General features: G+C 36.9%; 1 protein-coding gene across 10 annotated transcripts in view; it reads right to left on the reverse strand.

Moving 5' to 3' along the window:
• Positions 1 to 22,730, reverse strand: part of DICER1 (dicer 1, ribonuclease III) — a 73,166-nt gene that overhangs the window by 39,592 nt on the left and 10,844 nt on the right. For 2 of the 10 annotated variants that reach the window (XM_035261391.3, XM_035261389.3), the window contains exons 2-9: positions 16,063 to 16,128; positions 15,023 to 15,118; positions 7,428 to 7,616; positions 6,629 to 6,791; positions 5,614 to 5,744; positions 4,149 to 4,283; positions 3,570 to 3,730; positions 680 to 848 (exon numbers count right to left, since the gene is read on the reverse strand). In XM_035261391.3, coding sequence (XP_035117282.1) covers positions 680 to 848; positions 3,570 to 3,730; positions 4,149 to 4,283; positions 5,614 to 5,744; positions 6,629 to 6,791; positions 7,428 to 7,571 — 903 coding nt within the window. In that variant the 5' untranslated portion in view covers positions 7,572 to 7,616; positions 15,023 to 15,118; positions 16,063 to 16,128. Of the gene's footprint in view, positions 1 to 679; positions 849 to 3,569; positions 3,731 to 4,148; positions 4,284 to 5,613; positions 5,745 to 6,628; positions 6,792 to 7,427; positions 7,617 to 15,022; positions 15,124 to 16,062; positions 16,129 to 22,730 lie in introns of all 10 variants that reach the window. The other 8 variants (XM_035261390.3, XM_009006502.5, XM_078335699.1 and 5 more) reach the window with 5 other exon arrangements.

Below are 22,730 nucleotides of genomic sequence, written 5' to 3' on the forward strand. Positions count from 1 at the left end.
TGTGGGCGTTGCTGCTCCAGAAAAAAAAAATCACCAGGAGAGAAACTAAGACCCACATTTAATACAGTGTTAACATTCACAAATGGCTGCAAAGTTCGAGGGCAGTGGTTCTCAAGCTTTAAAGAATCAGATCACTGGAGGGTTTGTTGAAAATCAAAACTGAAGACTCTGCAAACCGTAAAATTCAGTTCTGAGGACCCCACCCAGATGCTGCTGCCCTGGAAGTAGACCTTCCAGGGCCCACTCTGGAAGGATCACTGTCCTAAGAGATCTCTTCTCAAAGCAGTACCACTCAGGGACAATAGGCTCACAACCAGTTCCTCACACTAGGAAACTGGAAGAATTCATTTAGTTCAAGGGTTTGAGCAGAAACTAACTCATCTGAACATAAAATAAAAATTGGACTTACTCCTCATACTTGAATAACCATGATACGAATCCTAAGTCATCTCCTTAAATAGGGGAAGTCTACACTTAATAATATGAATGTGCATCAGGTAACAGTGAACTCAACCTAATATGGTATGTTCAATGAAAAATGTCTAAGGAGATAAAGAGATAAAACCTTAAACTAAAATGTAGAGAAAAGGGCCTCATTAGAAGTATATTTTCATTTCAATATTAAAAATAAACAGAGCTTTCAAAATATAATCACTATACATACTTTGTATATGCTTACCTGTTTTGAAATTAAAGTAGAATCTCTTTCTTTTGAATGTACAGATATATTACAGTCATTGATAAAATTAAGTGCTTCTTCTAATTCCATCAGCAGTCTTTCATAAAGCCCACTTCTGTCAGTAAATGGTCCGCAATCTACCACAATCTCACATGGCTGAGAAGTGTACCTTTAACATAAGAAACAAAAGGTATCAATATTGCAGTAGTGAGAATGCAACTTACAAAAGGTTTTTCAAGAAGCGAAAAAGAGAGAAGAGATACTAAAAATAAAAATGTCAGAATTTAGCAGTGCTGTGAGATTTTAGGTATTTAATTATAATTTTTCTGTATTACCGTATTTCTCCACAGTAAATGATGTATTTTATAAACCAGTAAAGTATTGTTTAAAAGATGTTTTCAAATGGCAAGGGGAGAAGAGGGGAAAGAAAACAATACAAATGAGCATCCACTACATCCCCAAGCATTATGCTGGGAATTTACATAACGTTTAACTTAATCCACACACACGGAGGATGATGAAGGAAATGAAGGTTCAAAGATATTACATGATTCTGTCTAAACAAAACTCAGAACTGCCTTCCTCTGGAGGCTCTTTCAGCCAACTCCCACTGCCTCCCTGAAAACTTTTTGGTTCATTTTTTAAAAACTCACTACAGCATTATGATCCATTTATGTATCTCCAAAAAGCAGCTTCCTAGTTTCAGTTTGTGTATCTAATCAATATAAAGGGCAGGCTTAAAACATGTCTTCCTGAAGTGGTACTCACGTTTATCTGCACAGGTTAAGTACTCTTATCTGAAATGCTTGAGACCTGAACTGTTTTGGATTTCCAATTTTTTTCACATTTTCGAATATTTGCATATAAATAATGAGCAAACTTGAGGATGGGACCCAGGTCTAAACATGAAATTCATTTATGTTTCATATACACCTTACACATAGCCTGAAGGTAATTTTATATAATATTTTAAAATAATTTTGTGCATGAAACAAGTTTAGACGGCATTTTGACTTCAAGTCACCATGAGGACAGATATGAATGTTCGTTCCACTTGTGGCATCACGCCAGCACTCAAAAGGTTTCAGATTTTGGAGCATCTCAAATTTCACATTTTCAGATTAGAGATGCTCAATCTGTACTGTTTGCCTCTAGGTCTCAAAGAATGACCACATAAGGCTGATATTCAAATAAGTTTGCCAATAGATTTCATTATTATTACTGTTTTCTTTTGTTTTTTAGGCTTAGACTTCCATCTTTTGCCCCCTTAGGCATTTGCCAGAATGAGGAGCAAGGATGTTCAAAATACTCATGAAACTCAACCATTTCTCAGAAGCAGAAATAAGAATGGGAAAATAGATCATGGTGGGGGAGTTTTATCATTAAATTTATCCATTTCCATATCTGTGTGAAATCTTTACTATTTGCAACTATCGCTTTTATTTTTAATGTATTTTTAAATCGTCATAAGGAAAACTCTCCCACTTTCATTCATTACTAATACCATTCCTTGGGCCTTTTATGCCTTTTATAAAAATGACAACCAGAATGGTATGTAATATCCTAAAAGTATGTATAATAATTTTAACAAGAAAAATAAATCTAGCAAAGATGTATATAGTTCTTATTTTTCTTAACCCAAAACAGAATTTATACTCAACCAAGGAGTTATTATTTGGAGAATTAGGTAACGCTTAATCAAAAGATTGCTCACAGTTTTACTTAAATTACTTCTACTTCTCAACAAAACTTTAGGCAATACAAGCAAAGCACTCTAACTCAGGTCAGACAAAAGCACAAGCACAGCCTTTTATCTCTCTATCAGAGTTGGCTCACAGAAGTCAGGCACAACATGTTCTAGAGGTCACAAGATTTGTATTTCATATAGCATTTGGATACCTAAGTTTGATAAATCCCCAATGTTACCTTTTCTTCTCACACTCCAAAGAAAGCTTTCCTCAAATTCGTACTAAATGCCAGGCACACTGCAAGATTTTTCTATGTGTCAATGTAATTGATCATCAAAGAATCCCATGAAACCACTGTCAATGCCCTTTTACATGTTCAAGGAAATCAGTGACACACTCAAGGTCACACAGCTTACAGTTAGTGGAGCTATATTCGAATCCAGGTCTGATTCAACTCCACAACGTGAGAAATCAGTCTTCTCTATTTATTATAACTGTCCTAAGAACCACCACTAGGTAATCTTTACTGTATTTAAGACTGTATCTAGTAAGAAAGGAAGAGTATTTTGACATGAATCTAATTTGTTACATATGAAAAGCCATTTTCCTAACTTGTAAATCCTCCCTTCCACCAACTTAAACAAGTTAATAAGGTTGTGTGCGTGTGTGTGCGCGCATGCTTTTCAATGAAACTCCAAATAGTAACCCTATCAAAAAGAGTCAAACCTAGAAACCACAAATAGCAACTTTCTCAGAAATCCACATCTCATTTTCAAAACAGGGTATTTCCAAATATTTTAAAGTATATTGCTGGATTCTCTAAATAAATTAATGCTCTTTGAAAGCATCATGTAAGACATTTAGGTCTGAAAAACAAAGCACACATATTGACAAAAAAGAACACAAATTTACTGTCAAAGTTCCCAGTCCTTGGCAACAGTAGCAAGCAGGAAATACAGAGAAACATTGCGATAACCTCTTTAGGCAGAAATGCCTGTCTGCTACTCTCTGTGGAAACAAGGTTAGATTCTTGAACTCACAGGTAACTGTACTTACAGAGAATTCTTACTCTGACCCATTCCTTTTTACTGCCATTTGTTCACTTAACTAGGTACTATCTTCGAGGTACTACAAAAAACACCTAAGGCTTAATATTGTTTTCAGCTAATCTCGTTAAAGCCAAGTCAAGCAGAAGTGCATACCTGTCTAAGACCACCAGGTCAGTTGCAGTTTCAGCATTACTCTTAAGAATTTTCTCTAGTTTCTGAATCTTTTCTTCCAATTCCTCTGGATCACATTTCCCATTTAAAATGGAAGCAGTTAGTCCCAAAATGCGAGGACATGATGGACAATTTTCACAGAGCTAACATAATGAAAAGATACTGACAGTAAAGACTTCGTTTTGCAAGGCCATAACAAGAGAGCCACTGCCATTATTAAAACATCAAAATCACTAATAAATACTAAAAATAATTCGGTGGAAACGCCACTACACCAAGAACAACATAAAATTACTCAAAGAATTACTGTAGTTTGTTTAAAAGATCTGTTTTTCAAAAAAGCACAAGCAGATACACTATGAAAATTATAAAAATTTATTTTTACTATGTTTAAAAGTTTTCAGATTTAAATGAACACTAAATCAATATTTATGCATTCATACAGTGGAGCAAAACTCCCAATATTGATATCTAATATTATTGTTTTTAAAATCTAAAAAATAAATCTGCATATACTAAATAGTTTACCAAGAATTACTAAGACTTAGGTCTAAAACTTACCTTCATAATTTCTCGATAGGGGTGATCTAGGATTGCAAGATGACACTCATCAAATACCAAAAGGTTAATGTCCGAGAGTGATAAGTAACCATTTTTCAAAACATTCAAGGCTACATAGCAAGTCATAATGAGAACCTAAAATAAAATCAACATCAGTATACAAACATATCATTCCCTGCCTGGATATACTTCATAAAATCAGATCAGAGTTACTGTATCTTAGGTGAAGATTAATAAATTCATTAGTTAAAATTAAAACTAAAATATTAAATATATATAATTTCATACAACAGAAACAAGAAGGAAATCAGGAAAACATGGGAAAAGACGATGAGAAAAAAAATCTTGATAATGGAAAGCATGTCTTTATGACAAATCTAAATTTACTCCAGGTTCTTAGGTTCCCCAAAGCCATATTATGACTGATGAGATCTGTCAATTTAGTCAAATCACAAAACAAGTCACGTTATCTTTATTTTTGTCTCTTGAACTGACATGGTTTTCTGGAAGAAAACTCAGACTAAATGTTATCTTTGTAGTCTATCATTATGTGGCTTTTTCAGTGCTTTATTAACAAGAACTTAACTCACTATGTGTAGCACACTAGTAAGCTGGGCTGTTTCAGGTCAGTGAAAAAGCATCTCTTAACCACTGTGTATCGCCGCAATGACCAACACACCAAAGCCCCCAGCACATGCTGGCTACATGGAAACATTCAGTTAGAGAAGCCTCCGGCATATGCTGGCTACTTGGAAACATTCAGTTAGAGGAAGTCTCTGTCAAAGACCTAAACACCTCAAGCAAGAAATTTCTCTGGTTTCTAAGACACTTAACTTAAGAGTAAATTTTTTGAAAGCACATTATCAGCAAATTGGAAATACGTCATAGGAATCTGTTTTTCAAGCAAGCAGATCATACTGAAAGCTATTTCTTTCCTACAAAGTTAAGATCAATAAAAATCAGTAATTTTATTTATTTATTTGTTTGATTTTTTTAAGAAGGAGTCTTGCTGTAGCTCAGGCTGGAGTGCAGTGGCAACAATTTTGGCTCACTGCAACCTCCACCTCCCAGGTTCAAGCAGTTCTCCTGTCTCAGCCTCCTGAGTAGCTGGGACTACAGGTGCACGCCACCACACCCAGCTAATTTTTGTATTTTTAGTAGAGACATGGTTTCACCATATTGGTCAGGCTGGTCTTGACTGAACTCCTCACCTCAGGTGATCCACCCGCCTTAGCCTCCTAAAGTTCTGGGATTACTGGCATGAGCCACTGTACCTGGCCTTTATTTAGTTCTAAGGTAAGACTTACAGTAAGACAAGAGTACATCAGGACTAGTTTCTAGGCTGATTAAGTACAGGAAATTAGTTTTCAAACCCCAATCAGACAATTAAGAATAAAGATCATCTTACAAACCAAGTCAAGGACTTGTAGGGATTTATAAAGTGAAATTTCTCTACAAGTCTTACCTGGTGCTTAGTAAACTCTTGGTTCCATCTCTCTTTTGTCCAAGATCCATTTACTTCTAGGTTTGAGTATTCCCCAACCTTGAGATCTGAATGAGTTCTGACAGCTGACACTTGTTGAGCAACCTGGTTTGCTGATTACAAATATAATACTCCATGTAAATATGAGAAATCTTGCCTAGTTGGCTCTCTGGACTACTAAAGATTAACAGTCTACAGAAATCGTCATTATTAGACCTAACCAACAATGCTTCTGATAGCCTCTTTAAAACCACAGTTCCAAGGTTATCCTCCAAAAAAATGGCACCTACTAGACTTGCCATCTCACTTTTTGTCACTCGCTTCAGAGAACCCTACACCACCTTTCTTCTTCACAGTTGATTTCCTCTAAGCCACCCTCTTGTTTTCGTCAATAAAATCAGATGGAAACGAGACAGTCTAACAGGTATTTAAAGCACACAGTTATACTGAGACAATCTAAAAAAAAAAGAGCAGTGACATGAATATATTAGGGGCCTGCAAGCTTGGGTTCCTATTTTATATTTTTTATTTTTACATATAATCCAAGCATATAAAAATCAGTATTTTAAACTCTTAACTGAATAATTTCTAAGCAGCATGTAACTTTCTTTCTATTAATACAACATGATACAGCAAAAGCATAAGTTAAAAAGTTACCTATCTATAATTAAGCACCTTTTGACATACTTGGTGAAGCTAAAACATCAAGAACAAAAATAAATGTAACAACTTAGAATAGATTATGTCCTAATGTACATACATTCCAATACTTATGCTCTAAAAGTAATCCATTCAAAGAAATACAGAACCAGAACATTTAAGAGAAACACCAAAAAGAAATAGGACAAAATAACTGCTGCCAGAAGAGATTCAAAGAGTACATTATCCGTCAAACTTTCTTCAAAAATTTAACTTCAGAAACACAGAGAAAATCTATTTAAATATAAAATCCCATCCAATTTCCCTAGCACGAGTTGATAAAATAATTTTTTATTACCAGAGTTGACCAAGAACACCGTCCTTTTTCCATTTCTGTTGAAGTCTCCCCTGATCTGATAGGACAGCTCTTTAGTGAGTAGTACTGCAATAAATGTCTTCCCTGAGCCAGTGTTTAAACAGACGATGGTATTATGATCCAGAGCTGCTTCCAGCAGTTCAACCTAGAAACATGGTGAAAAAAAAGTTTATGCAAAATTTATAAAATTGGGTTTTATTTTAAATCAGGAAACTTCACTATTTCCTAAAATCTTCCTCCAATAAATTTACAAAAACAACAACAACAACAAAAAACACAGTCTACGTCTTTATACTGGAATAACACTCAGAGGAATAAAATGCCTGCTATATACAACCGGGTTGTGTAAATACATGTTGAAATGGCATTTACCCTTTCTTTAAACATTATTTTTGTATACACAGAATACTTCTCTAGAATAACATGAATGACTAAACTTAGAGTAATCATGTTTCTGCCAGTCATGGCTGAACATTTTCAAACTAATCTAGGTTCCTGCCCAGCTCACTAGGACAGACACATCCAAGTGAATATAAAGGAACAGTGAGATTTTCAGAGGGAGGAAAAAAGAAACTTAACAGATAAAACTATCAAATCCAATTACCCAGCAGATGTTAGAAAAGAAAAGGACTATTAAGAATAAAAGTATTTTGAATGAGAAAATTAATCAGAAGTGGGAGGCTTGAAAGGGTAAATGAGTTTTATGTATGTTGTGTCAACTATTTGCTAATTTATTCCATTTTAGTGAAGAATGCTCCAGTATTAGTGTTCACATTAGTACCTGATATTTTCTTGGCGTATAAATGTTATCATGAATTGCTTCTTGTTGCCATGGCAGTCCAAAGAAAGGACCCATTGGTGAGGAAGCAGGGGTCATGAGCTGCAGGCCTGCCATGCTGAGGGGCTGCAAAGCAGGACTTTTCATTCATCCAGTGTTTCTTTCATTGCATTTTTGTTCTAGCACAGCTTACTACAAAAGGGAAAAAGAATACCATTACATAACCATGCAGGGTTAAAAACAAAAGAAAGCACAGAAACAAGAGAAACATCAGAATATCATTCCTATGAGCCTTTAAAACGCTTCCTGTAATTGTTTTAGCTTTTTCTTGATCTAAGAGGATCATTTTGAAAGTCAAGCATTCTGTACCTTATCCAGTGACTCTACACCTAGAAATTTGTCTTAAAGAATGAACCAGGCAACTGCACAAAGACATGTACATAAATATTCATAGTTGCATTATTACTTAAAAATAAGAAATAACTTTAAAATCTACTAGTAAAATGTAAGCTACATAAATTATGGTATGACTATATAATGAAATACTTGAATGCATTAAGATTATAACACATATCTATATTTCTTGACATAGAACAATGTCCAAAATAAACCTTTAAAAGAAAATATGTACAGTATGCCTTGTTAAATATATGTACATATATAAAATATGTAAATATATACATAAATATATTTTGAACATTCTTTGTATATTCTATGACATTGTTATTGACAAAATGGTAATGTATGGAAGGTACTTAGCACTGTGCCTACACCAGGAAAGATTCAGACATCTGCTAAAATTGTGTCACTTTATCAAGAGCCCATAAACACAGAAGGCCTTTTTCTCAATTGACAACCTATTATAAATGCACAGCTGACCAACTATTTAAATATGTATCTTTAAAATTATATATATCCTAGATAAGTTAAAACAAATGACACCACTCTGTCAAATGAAAATTTTTTCATGACATCTAAGCACTTTTCTGTATTTCATATAATTCTTCCCACAGATAAATTTGATGATGTAAAATGATAACAACTATCCTTAAAATTCCTAACCTTCAAACAGAGGGTCAAGGTTTGAAATATCTGTGTGAAAGCCTATCACTGGCTGTACTGTCAGCAGGATTTCCTCGCCCCACAGAAGGGAGTTTCCTCTCTTGCACTGCTTTGGAATATTCATTGCTATTACTCTATGAAACTAGAAGAGAGAATCCAGCTCTTTGTTACTTAACAAACAAAACTTTTGAATTTCCTAACATGTTAAGTACAACACACGACTTGAGTTGTTGCAACTACCTCAACAAGAAGTCTCAAGTATAGGGTCTCTTATACAGAGGCACAATACTGAATTCTAATTCTAGAAATTAATTCCATTGACAAGAATTCAACATTCAGCTACCAAAAAGTACTATCTCCAGTAAGCAGTGCAGGGGCACCCCAATGCAGGAGCTGAGAGCCTCAGCAAGACAGCGTATCTGTGGACCTGGCAGCACAATCACGCTCACCATTTTTCCAGAAGGAACAAGCAAAGTACACAGAGTACTTTATGAGATAATATTAAGCCATAATTTCCCTGGATCAAAGAGAACTATGTTCTTCATGAGAAAGTCTGTTCATTCTCTGCTGCATCAAAGCCCCAACAGCCATTCCTTTTACCCTAGTACCAGAGCCTAGTACCCACTTTCCTGAATTCAGCAAGCCCTCAGAGCTTGCAGGTTCATCAGTTAAACTTTTTTCTTAATACAACTGCCAAGAACTGTATGTGGGAGTCTATTTTACCAAAATTTCTGAGATCATAGAGGCCACTGTGAAGGCCCAGCGCTAAAATCTGCAGGTTCCACCACTGACCGTCCAACCTGGAATCCACTCTCATGATGCCTCTACAATCCTCCTTCACAACTACAGATTGCATACCGTCTGGGACTGTTCACCCTGAAACCTGACCCTTCACTTTTTCCCAACCCAAATGCTAAAGACATGGTGGAAGATACCAAGAAACAAGTCTAAGTCCTGGTGGCAGATGAAAATATAAAACAAAGGAGAAAAGACGGTATAATAAAAAAGATGTAAATACCCAACACATCTCCTACTCCCAGAAACCACGTATGTCCAGGAACCAGCAGCACCCCCTCCTCCCTACAACTGTCACCATTTCTTCTCATGTAGATAACATTAGTAATAACAATAAATAACTCTAGAAAAACAGTCTAAAAGTAAATTAGGAATGTTTTACTTTTTTAAAGCTGGGGAAAGTATACTCTTCAAAAACGTCAATGCCATAAAATACAAAGACAAATATAAATATGTTCCAGATTAACAAAGACTATATGGCTACACAAGGACATAAAGATGGAAGTAACACAGAGCAGGAACTCCAAAGGGAGGAAGGTGATAAAGGGGGACATGGTTGAAAAAGTACCTATTGGGTGCTACGTTCACTATTTAGGTAACGGGTACATTTAGAAGTCCAATTCCCACCAGTATGCAATATACCTGTGTAACAAACAAGCACACGGACCCCCAAATCTAAAAGATGAAAGAGAGACCATAAAGACACATGACAACTACATGTAACACCTGAACTTAGACTGGATCCTATCTGAAGGAGAAAAATGCCATAAAAGACTTTTTTTTTTTTTTAATTAAAATGGACAATATTGGAGGTATACAGTGTGATGTTTTGACACACATATACACGGTGAACTATTATAATCAAGCTAACTAACATATCCACCTCTTCTCATAGCTACAATTTTTGGTGTGGCGAGAACTCTTCAGATCTACTCTCTCAAAAAATTCAAGTATTCCATACACTGTTATCCCCCATCGACCCCGTGCTGTATGCTGGATCTCTAGAACTTATTTCACGTAACTGAAACTCTGTACCCTCTCACCAACATCTACCTGTTTCCCCCACCCTTCCACCCTTCTCTTTTACTCTGCTTGTAAGACTTCTACTTTTTAGATTCACATGTGACATCAGGCAGTATTTGGCTTTCTGTGCCTGCCTATTATCCTTAGTATTTAGGTCCTCCAGGTTCATCTGCATTATTGCAAATGGCAGGATTTCCTTCTTTTTGGTGCTGAATAATATTCCTCTATGTGCGTTTGTGTATTACAATTCCTTTACCCATTCATCTGTTGATGGACACTTAGGTTGCTTCAATATTTTAGCTATTATGAATAATGCTGCAAAGAGCATAAATAATTATCTCATTCATAAAGGACATTACTAAATCAATTTTTAAAACAAGATAACAGCAAGGTTAAAATTTCCTAAAGTTGATATAACTGACTGGTTATGTAAGACAATATCCTTATTGTTAGGAAATACACACTGAAGTATTTAGGGGTAAAAAGCCATGATATATGCAACTTATTCTCAAATGGTACAGAAAAAGAATCTACATGTAGATAAACACACACACGCGTGCACACACACAGAGCTGATAAAGCAAGTGGGGCAAAAAGGGTACAGCATATATATTTGTCCTTATTTTTGCCAACATAAATCTTTTTCTTCATTTTCTGCTCAAATATAAATAAATGCTTTAATCCTTTATGTATTCAAAAGCACAAGGACAGGCGATTCTGGCTAGCTCTCAAATATCCACTCCATTTCTTCCACAGGTAACACTCACGCTCAACTCTGCTTGGTCTCAGTCAGTGGTTCACTGAAGTGTTCAAGGATCCAATTTCTTTTCTTTTTTCTCCCCCCCAAGACTGAGTCTCACTTGATCACCCAGGCTGAAGTGTGGTAGTACAATGATGGCTCACTGCAGCCTCAATCTCACAAGTAGCTGGGACCACAGGTGTGCAGCACCACAACTGGCTAATTTTAAAATTTTTTGTAGAGACAGGGTCTAACTATGTTGTCTAGGCTCTAGTGTCTTATTTTCTGCTATTTGCCAGACACCTGAACCTAAGCTGATGGGCCTATGACTCACCCTTGGCCAGAGGAGTTGGTTCATGCTCATCCAACAGCAAAAAATTTAGGACTTTCATTTGATGATTGTAGAGGAGTAGTTCACTTTCTTTCCCTCTAAATATGACTCATGAAATTATTGTAGTTGCTCCTGCAACTACACTATGTAGACCCATGAAAAGACCCAGCCTTAGGATGAAACTAGCACTGCAGACAGCAAAAATAAAGAACCTGGGTCCTTGATGACATCAATAAACCGCTGGATCAACCCACCTCAAAGCCCAGCCCAATAACAGACTTTCCAATTACCTGAGCCAGCGAATTCCTTTACTGTCCAAGCTAGCTTGAGTTGAATACTCTGGGATAAAAGCAAACCTAATGACACTCTCTAAATCACTAGTATCACTTACTATAAAAGGTCTAGGTAGAAAATAGAAGAGGAAAGCAAATAACAAATATGAACAGAAAAAAAAGAAGGAAAAAAGAGAAGAAGGAAAGAAGGAAACAGGGAAAGGGGAAAGAAAAAGGAGAAGGGAAAGGGAAACAGGAAGGAAGGGGGAAGGGGAAGGAAAAGGGAAAGTGGAAGGAGAAGGGAAACAGGAAGGGGAAGGGAAATGGGAAGGTAAAGGAAAAGGGGAATGGAAAAGGAAAGGGAAAGAGAAAAAGTCAGGGAATCAAAGCAGAAAGTCATTAGGTCAGAAATATTGAGATAATGAACAAGTACTGCAGCCAGATCCCAACCAAGCTGAAAAGCTTTGTTTGTAGAAGTCAAGAGTCTTTACACTCTAAGAAACCAGGGATGAGCTCTACCAAGTAGCTTCTAAGACTGCAAATTATCCTTATTTGTCCTTATGAATATTTTTTTACTTTCTGCTGTTAGTAAATTCTTTCTGAAACTGCGAAGTTTTGTTTCCGAAACAAACTGAGGAAACTCTGGACAGTTCTCCCTCTGCACAAGAGAGGGAGGGAGACAGAGAGCTTCCCTGGCCTGCCTGTTTCTTCCTTCTCTCTCATAAAATCACAAGGGAGAAAACAGGCAGGGCAGGGAAGCTGGCCCAAGACCAACAAAGACTCAATTGTATCTGGAAAACTAGCCCCAGACCTCCACTGTTCTGCATGCTCAGTTTCACCTCAAGACACCAACTTCACTCAAATGTGCGGATCCTATTCCTACAAACCAGCAGGTAAAGAGCTTGGAAAAGGAGGAGTTGCAAGTTTCCCCAGTGTCCAGGCTCTGTTCCTGGCATCTCAAAAGACAGGGTTTTTTTTTTTTTTTTCTTACAAACACAACAGCTCTCATAAATGCCCCACCCCACCCTACAACTTTCACAGGGTTTAGAAAAATGATAGGTAGCTGGTTTCTAAGAATCAATTTGAGAATAAAAACACCAGAGAAACAAAAGGTATGTATTTATCAACATTTAGGCTCTAAATAAAGAGGAAACAGATATGTTGCATGGTAAAAAGAAATACCAAACAATAAGGAAAAACAGAAATAACATCTGTAATTGAAAATATCTGAAAAGATAAGATTTCTAGCAGCTTTCACAAAAAACCACATGTAAGAAAATGATACAAACTACTGGAAGGGAATTCATTAAAAAGTTGATATTAAAAAAGGAAATTAAGCAAAGCGCATCCCTCTGTAATATCTAGTCCCAAATGTAGTCTGAACAGTACTATCCCCTACTCATGACTGCCTGACTTCTGCCACCTGTAACCTTATTTCAGATTATTGACCCAGCTTAGAATGCTATCCCTATTGCTGCCTCACCACCACTTAACAGTAATTTCCACAACAGAAGACCAATCCCTGTTGGCTGAAAGCCTATGGCATATTATGCATCCTCCCTGATTGACCAACTACAAGTGTTTAATCCTGTATTTCAATCCTGTGTGCTCAACCCAACTGATCCTAGCAGTTACATTACAGAGGCTTGGGGTGCAGTCTTAATCCACAAAGTGTACTTCTGTAATTTTATAAGAATTCTTGTTTCTCTTAAATCTCTGTTCTCACTAAAATATGATCAATTAGACAAGAATTTCCTTGGATCTCGGAGCTGCATATCTTACCCTTACCTGTATTACCCACTGCACAGAACCACACCAGGACAAGGTCAACAAAAACTGCAGGTTGTTAGAATGAAAACAACGTCCACCTTAATGACATTAAAACCTCAAACAGCTTCTATTTGCCTTTCATAATTTCTATCAGATTTTTGCATCTATTCATAGACACATATACACAACATACACTCTATTCTTTTACTGGAGCACAGCTCTGTAAGAACAAGACATGAGTCTCTCGCATTGCACCTCTTAAATTTCCTGCTACAATGTTCCATATATATATTTAATTAAATACTTGACAAACTGAATTAGAGACTCATGAAGGTCCACACAATCATGCATAGAACGGAATCATGAATGGATCAAGATATATTTCTATTTGATTTGGAAACACACATCTATCCCACTCCTACAAGCCCTGACAGATAAGTGCAGAAAAGAGAATGTACAAGGACATAAAGGGCAAAATTTTAACCCTTCCAATTATATTTTCCGTAAGATTACAATGTTTAAATCAAATTCCATTCATTTAGTGGACAATGACTGGCCCGAGTAATGTACTTTCTATTTAGGGAAAACAAATTCAAGACTTAAAAGATCAATAGGTAATCTGTAATAGGAAAACCTATAATTTGGACAATTTTTACTTTCTTGGCATGTTTAAACAGATTTTTTAAACTTGGCCTTAATGAAGGATCTGAATCCCTGCTGGCAAGCAAAGGTTCTAGTTTCACAGATAAACTGGCTGCCATTAACTGCTTTGGCAGAGCCAAAACAGCTCCACATGACGGTTTTTCAACTATAGATTTTAAATTCCTTTTTTTTTTCCTTTTTTTGAGACAAAGTCTTGCTCTGTCACCCAGGCTGGAGCAATCTGGGCTCACCGCAACCTCTGCTTCCTGGGTTCAAGCAATTCTCCTGCCTCAGCCTCCCAAGTAGCTGGGATTACAGGTGCACACCACCACGCCCGGCTAATTTTTTGTATTTTTTTTAAGTAGAGATGGGGTTTCATCATGTTGGTCGGACTGGTCTCGAACCCCTGACCTCGTGATCCGCCCACCTCAGCCTCCCAAAGTGCTGGGATTACAGGCGTGAGCCACCACACCCAGGTTTATATTTTAAATTTCTGGTCAAACAACTTACCCTCATGAAACTGGTCAGGTTGTTCCACAGTTTCCAGGTATTACGCACTTAGAAATACAGTCAGGCACCAATAACAATGTTTCAGTGAACTACGGTCCCACAAGATTATGATACTGTATTTTTACTGTACCTTTTCTATGCTTAGGTATGTTTAGATATACAAATACCACTCTGTTACAACTGCCTATAGTATTCAACACAGGAGCATGTTGTACAAGGTAGTAGCCTAAGAACAGGTCATACCATATAGCCTAGGTGTATAGCAGGCCGTACCACGTAGGTTTATGTGAATTCAGTACGCTCTATGATGTTCACACAATGACAAAATCGCCTAAGAATGCATTTCTCGGAAGATATCCAGTCATTAAGCAACGCATGACTAATTTAGCAAAAGAAAAGAAAGACACAAATAAACTCTCTTCCTCTTTCCACATATGATAAATCACAGATTTACCGTTTTAATGTTTGAGATCTCTGTGTTGCTGTTGTCTGAACTGCATTTTGACATTGTGATAGCAGTTTATTGGAAAATCACAGCATGCCCAAGCTTCTGCTCTAAAAATAAATGCAAAAATAGCCAAGTTTAAGATTCCTGTAAACTGAACAGAAACACATCTACAAGAGAGCCCTACTGATATGAAGAGTTGACAAAAAGGCCATTATTTTGAATTAAATTTTAAACAAAAGACATTTAGATTATTTTAGGATACCAAGGCTTACCCTAAAACAAAGAAGAGCATAAGCTGCAACAATAGCATGTCTAATTCCCAGAGATCTGCGAGAAATAAAAAGCTAGAGCAAAGTTCAAAAACAAATTTCAAAACTAATAAGGAAATCAAACAAAGTAAATAAAAATAAAAAGTCTAAAGAGAGTACTTTATAGAAAAATGAAAAAAATTGGGTGTTATTTCCTAAATTCACATATACAAAAGAAATAAAGAAGGTCACCAGATGAAGTACGTGGCTGCAAAATCCAAATAACCCAGTAGTAAGTCTTTAACACAAGTATGAAATCCATCAGCAATTCTAATTTCCCAAAATAAAATAAAAAATACAAACTCAAAGAACAGTTGCATCTACACTACAAATTTTTAAGGAATTCATTTATGAATAAAAGAATTCAAGAATACTGTTAACTCTTAATGTTAGGCAGAAATTTAAATCTGGGGAGGCTCTCTAAACGAGATTATGAATCAAAAACTAAGCAAGCATACGTGTAGATAGAGAAGGCTTAATTTGATCAACAAATACTGATTTTGTTAGATTTGACACCAGACTTGGTTTGCGCTCAGGTCTGAACCTTCTGCAATGCTTTCATTATCATAAGCTCAGGAAAAACAAATCAGCGGTGGTCTCTTTTTACTAGTGCCAGTCCTTTAAATGACATGCTCATGGAGGTTAAAGTTCTCACTTCATACACAAATCTGTTTTGCTAAAAAGTCAACAAAGCAAACTGGGGCAACCTTAACACTACTTTAGCATGTACATATTTACCTCAAAATGCTGATGCTAAGTTCTTTCAGAGTTTCCAAGTCTGTATTAATTCATACCCTAGGTAACCTAAAAGCAATCAGAGAGAAATTTTAGAAGAGACAACTCTTGATTGCTTATTGCAATCAAGAGTTTTTGCATTTTAGGTTCTGGGGTACATGTGCAGATCATGCAGGATTGTTGCATAGGTACATACATGGCAATGTGGTTTGCTGCCTCCATCCCCTGCCTCCCCACCCCATCACCTATATCTGGCATTTCTCCCCATGTTATTCCTCCCCAACCTCCCTACCCACCGCGGTCCCTCCCCTAGTCCCCCACAACAGACCCCAGTGTGTGATGCTCCCCTCCCTGTGTCCATGTGTTCTCATTGTTCAACATTTGCCTGTGAGTGAGAACATGTGGTGTTTGATTTTCTGTTCCTGGAGACAACTCATTTTTAAAAACCAACTTTAAGAAATGTTCTACTTTTTAAGATCCCTCATAAAATTCTTTATCTATTGGGCGACAAGACAATGCATGTCTAAAAGAACTGCCCTTTAAAATTTGGATATTATGTTCTAATGCAACCAGGAAAAAAAAAACTTATTAGTACAATCCAATTAGATATAAGGGGAACTCTTGGCATTAAATAAATTACCTTCTCCCCCAGTAAAACTTGGCTTTAAAAATACTTTTACACTTTAATAAATCAGTATCATGCTATATGTGAGCATATCTTCCTATCTCCCAATATTTCAGAGTGTGCATTTCATTTTTTTTCTTTTTGTTTTTTAATTTTTTTCTATTTTGCAGAGCTGGGGTCACTCCATGTTTCCCAGGTTGGTCTTGAACTCCTGGGCTCAAGCAATCCTCCCACCTTGGCCTCCTAAAGTGCTACAGTCCCATAAGATTAGCCAAATACCACTGTGTTTCAACTGCCCACAGTGTTCAGTACAGTACCATGCTGTATTCAGGAATGAGCCACTGCACCCGGCCAAGTTTTTGTTTTCTAAGGCTACCTCATACTTCATTTAATTTTTAATTTCATTCTATACTGCCACCTAGTAGGATGCAAAGACCACGCACACCAACATGTCCTGCTATGTCACTCTCTAGAGGTGATTTCTAATTCAGATTCACCTCATTTCTAGAAATGCCGTAATCAAATTACTAAGTTGATAATCCTTTAAAATTCAGTGTCACTCAATGATTACAAAAGTACTGCTAAGTTATCCAAGTTATTTCCACTAACAATTGGTAATATGTCAAGTACAATGGCAACTTATTTTACACTGGTAAGTCAAAGCTAACAGGTCATTCTTATTTTAATTGATCACTGTGATGCAAAGTACAAACCAGCAAAATCCTGTTTCATAGGCCCCTTTAAGATAACTCTGAAACAGGCATGCCACATATCAGACCCTCAGTCAAGTTTTAGTTCAAACCAGCAAAGGTAATCCAAGTTAGCATCTAAACGCAGTAATGAGGCTGTATCTTTTCAAAGGCTAGTAACAAGAAACAGCTAACCATTCAGATCTGAAGGCTAAAGGCACCTAGAACTTCTTGCTGTGAATTTTCAAAATTCATGACAGAATAATTCCAACTCATCCATGTTACTATGCATCACAGATTCTGATATCATTAACTTTGCAAATATTACCATCGAGATTTTATTCCTACTTTCACAAAGCCCAAAATGCAGTTTCCAGAAAGTCCCAAAAAAACCCACAATATAAACTTTATGACATTAAAACACTGTAAGCAATACTCATGGTAAGCTAACAGAGAAAACTAAAAAATGTATGAAGCACTTTAAGTTCCTAGTAGCAAAAGTGCTCTGTGAGATACAAGGCATTAACCGCAACCACGCCTACATTACTTAGGACATACATGGTATAGATACAAAATACAAACTGTTGAAATAAGGACAAATACAAATTAAAAATAAGAGGCACAGTTCTCCCTGTTGAAAATAAAAGGGAAACGGTCCCTTTCCCTTTTCTTTTCCAGAATTTTCCTTCTCCCTCCCTTTCAACATACATAAATTTAAGTCTCTAGTCTTAAAACTTGGCTATGTTTTCTAATGACCTGAAAGCCATCTCTGAAGTGTAATCACCAAGGGAAAAAACACTCAATCTCCTGGTTTCCTAGGAGGAGATGGGCCTAATTTGTCACCTGACTCCAAAGTGTAAAATCTAACTCTAGTCATAAAAACGTGAAAAAATTCGCAACTTTATCTTGAAAACATGATGTAATGGATTGCAACCATTTAGTTGCATAAAACAGTAAGATCTCTTCCTGTCTTTGCCATCCCTTTAGTGAGTGCCTGTGATGTGCACAGCAGTCTGATTTAATGCTCATTCAATAATAACACTGTTTTCTTTCTTTCTACCTTTGTGGAGCAATTCTCTGGGGTGGGAGATTTTGGTTTTAATGGCATTTCCCTAACTTCAGCATTTTTATTTTTTAAATATAGCCCAATCCCCAAACAGTATTCACATCAAATAACAAAATTCCATTTCTTAGGACTTAAAATACTGGAGAAGCCCTAAAACATGCTGCCCAACTACAATGAGGAATTTTTTAAAATGAAAACGCAAGTGGCCAAGCACCCACACTGAAAATGAACCCGAGCTGTCTGAAAACAACTCCTGCCTATTTCCCTTTTCTCAATTGTAGAGGGAGAAAAAGTCTCAGATGTTTTTAGCTAACTTCGTAAGCAAATTGATGCTCTTGCCTCAATACTAATATACATATTTATACCTATACATATAAATATGTATTTAATGCACATATTTGCCTCAAAATGCTGATTCTCAGTTTTCAGTAACATCTATACACTGTCACTCCCTCCTCAGGTATACCCGCCTACGCAGGAGGCACTGAGTAAGACAACTGGGGATAAAGTAAGCAGTCTTTTTTTGCCTTTGTACGTATCTTTCTTTTTTGTGAGACAGAGTTTCGCGCTTGTTACCCAGGCTGGAGTGCAATGGCGCGATCTTGGCTCACCGCAACCTCCACCTCCTGGGTTCAGGCAATTCTCCTGCCTCAGCCTCCTGAGTAGCTGAGATTACAGGCACGCACCACCATGCCCAGCTAATTTTTTGTATATTTTTTAGTAGAGACAGGGTATCACCATGTTAACCAGGATGGTCTCGATCTCTTGACCTTGTGATCCACCCCCCTCGGCCTCCCAAAGTGCTGGGATTACAGGCTTGAGCCACCGCGCCCGGCCTGTACGTATCTTTCATTTAAAAATTATCTTAATGCTGGCAAGGGGTTCGGAGTCAGAATACCAAGGTTTCAATTCAGACTCTGTTACCTCCCTAACATTGTTTCCCTGCCTGTGAACATAACACCTGACTATTATGAGGATTACACACGACCTTAAAATTGGTAGCGAGAAACTAAAATGCTTGGAACACAGAAAATCCTACTACTACCTCTACCTAGAACCATTTTTTAAAGCATAATTCTTGAACTTTTAAAATTTTACGAAATCCTTGAAACCTAAAATGTTTCATTAACCCTAAGATTCAGCATAGAAAATGGATTATCATATAATGCACAGAAGATTTCATACAGAATTTATAGCCAGATTAACCTGAAAAACCACAAACTCCTGAAGGGGGATCAGGAGATGCCTCCCCCAAATATGCCACTTTGGTATATTATTTTGAGCTGAAAGCAATTAAAAATCAACAGATTCAGGAAAAGTTCTATGCCCGCCCTCTTTCTACTTAAAGGTAAGGCATAAACTCCCCCTTCTTCTACACCAGGAAGACAACCACCACCCTTACCACAGCACAAAGAGATGGCAACAGGCTGAGTTTGTATAAACAAACCTGACTAAATAACCCTTTTCTACCGTTGGCTTCCTCCATACACCCCATCTAATCACCTTCCCACAGTTTATGAACCCTAGAAATCCAAACTTCCTCTCCTTTGTCCTTTCACAATTTCTCACCCTTTGTTAAGATGGCATATGAGCCTCTGAATCTAAGTGTTTCTCTGGGATTTTACTTCTTTTCTTTGATGCCCCTGTGCACACAAAAATATTAACATCAATACAAGCTGTAGACCTCTTCTGTTAATGATTTTTGTTAGTTTAATTCACAGATCCCAGCAATAAAGCCTAAGTGGGTGGAGGAAAAATTTTCCTCCCCTACATACCAAACAGGCTAGCCATTATGAATTTACATGAAGATGAAAATCAACACAATTAAATCACAAAATATGGTAAAAAACAAAGTAAATTTAAATAGCTTTGTATTCACTAGTTCTCTTGAAAAACAAACAAAAAATACTGTGTACTACTTACTGTCTGGACAGGCATCACTGAAAACATTTCACTGAACTGTTTCTTAGGCATTAAAATGTTCCACAGATAAACAAGAAATAATAACAATCATGGGTGCTTTGAAAATATAAAAGAAAAAATCAAAAGAAAATACCCACACTATATAAAACAAGTATTTCAAGGATCCATCAGTTTTTAGTGAATGTAGATTATGAAAAGATTAAGGTCAAATCGAAGATTAAGAGGCTAAAAAGAAAAAATAGTAATTTCAAGAATTTAAACACTGGTATCTTTTTATATTTAAATAGAAAGCAGAGAATTATTTATATTTTTACTTTGAATTGTCATTTGTCTTTTTAAAATAATTTTCGTTTACCCTAACACTATGGGTATTAACTTTACATTTCTGTCATTCTTAATTAAAATTCCCTGCACATTAACCTAGACATTACCACACATACACACCAAAAAATACTTTATATAGAAATGCCCCCTTCATCATTACCATTTATATAGCAAAGAAACGCTCCCCACCACCAATCTACATTTCTAACAATGAATGAGGAATGGTTTGGTAAACTATGGTTCATTTTACATGGTGAAGTTCAATTCAGCCGTTTAAAATGGTAAGTTTATAATGAACAGAAATGCTTATGTTATAGTGAGAGCAGCAGCAGGCAGACCAATGCCTAGGCAGACAGTGGTGGGTCCCAGGTAAAACACCACCTTCAAACCAAAGACTGTTTAAAGCATGAAGGCCAAGCTACAAGTCTCAGATAAATCCATGGACTGGACGGAGAACCTGTTTTCCCATTTGGCACACTTTCCTCTGACTGATCCTCACCCTTCACCAATCTTACATATACCTATGCTCCCCTAAATGGATTTTTACACTGCCATGCCCACCTTTGAGTGGTGGGTGCATTTAACTTCTTTTTTGAATACTCATAAACCAGCACACACTCCCCTATTCTGAGCCTGTAAAAGCCCACACCTGGCTAAGTCTTACAGAGTAAGACCCTGTCTCAAGAATAAATACATAAATAAAAGTAAAAATCTTCCCCATTAAGGCACGAAATGTGGTAAAATTTACCTGAATATCTGAGTGGGAAAACACACATAAACTGTTTTTCCTTTGTTCTCACACAACACATAAGATTTCTGTGACCATATGTGTGGGATTTCTCCCTACCAACAAGTAAGCAATCAATTCTGCAGCAGATACCAGCTGGGTGTCTTCTATTAATAACTCAATTCCAACATTATCTACCTGGAGATACCATCAGATCCCACAGGGTGAGGGCTCCAGTCCTCAAGACTGCCCCACCCTTCAATGTCAACTGCAAATCCCAGGTTATTTTTTGCCAGTGCTCCTATCAATAAATTAACTATACATTGGGGTTCCCACAACCCCCTCCTAGGATTTAATTTGCTAGACGAGCTCACAGACCTTGAGGAAAAATTTATTTATGTTTACCAGTCTATTATAAAGGATATTACAGGTTGGGTACAGTGGCACAGGCTCGTAATCCCAGCACTTTGGGAGGCCAAGATGGGAGAATCATTTGAGGCCAGGATTTTGAGACCACATCTCAAAAAAAATTAATTAATTAAAGGATATTACAAGGATCCAGATGAAGACACGCACAGGGTGAGGTATGGAAGAAGGGGCGCAGAGCTTCCAAACCCTCCCAGAGCAAGCTGCCTTCCAGGAAATCTCCACGTGTTCAACTACACAGAAACTCTCCAAACTCTGTGCTTCAGGGTTTTTATGGAGACTCATTACCTGGGCATGATTAACCTTCAGCCTCTCTTTCCTCCCCAGAGGTTGGAGGGTGGATCTAAGTTGAAACCTCTACTCATGCCTTGGTCTTTCCAGTAACCAGCCCCCATGTTGAAGGGGTGCTACCAGTCACCAGTCAATCATTAGCATACAAAAAGACATCACTTTGGAGATTCTAAGGATTTCTGGCCTTGTATGCCTACAAACAGGGTAGAAGACAAACCAAATATATATTGTACAGTATCACAGTATATATAATTTAAACCATAAATTCATTAGCCTTCTTTTCATGCACTACTCTCTGAACCAAATAAATTTCTGGGGTTTCTCTAAATCTTTAACACAAATGTATTATGTTTAGATTTCAACATAATCATGCCTAAAATTAGATTTGTCCAGAACTGAAGGTGAACACAGGTCAAATACCATCTTAACAAATTCCGCTCATCAAAGATCTCCATATAAAAAGTGTCTGTAGGCTACAAGCCAAAGGTCCGCTTACTACTTAGAGTACTTCTCAGAAAGATGACATTTCAACACATCAAAACAGCACAGATACCCACCCTTCCCTTTCAAGTTATCTATAACAACGTTTGCCCTATAGTT

Source organism: Callithrix jacchus, chromosome 8 (genome assembly GCF_049354715.1).
Source record: "Callithrix jacchus isolate 240 chromosome 8, calJac240_pri, whole genome shotgun sequence".
In the NCBI taxonomy this organism is placed as follows: domain Eukaryota; kingdom Metazoa; phylum Chordata; class Mammalia; order Primates; family Cebidae; genus Callithrix; species Callithrix jacchus.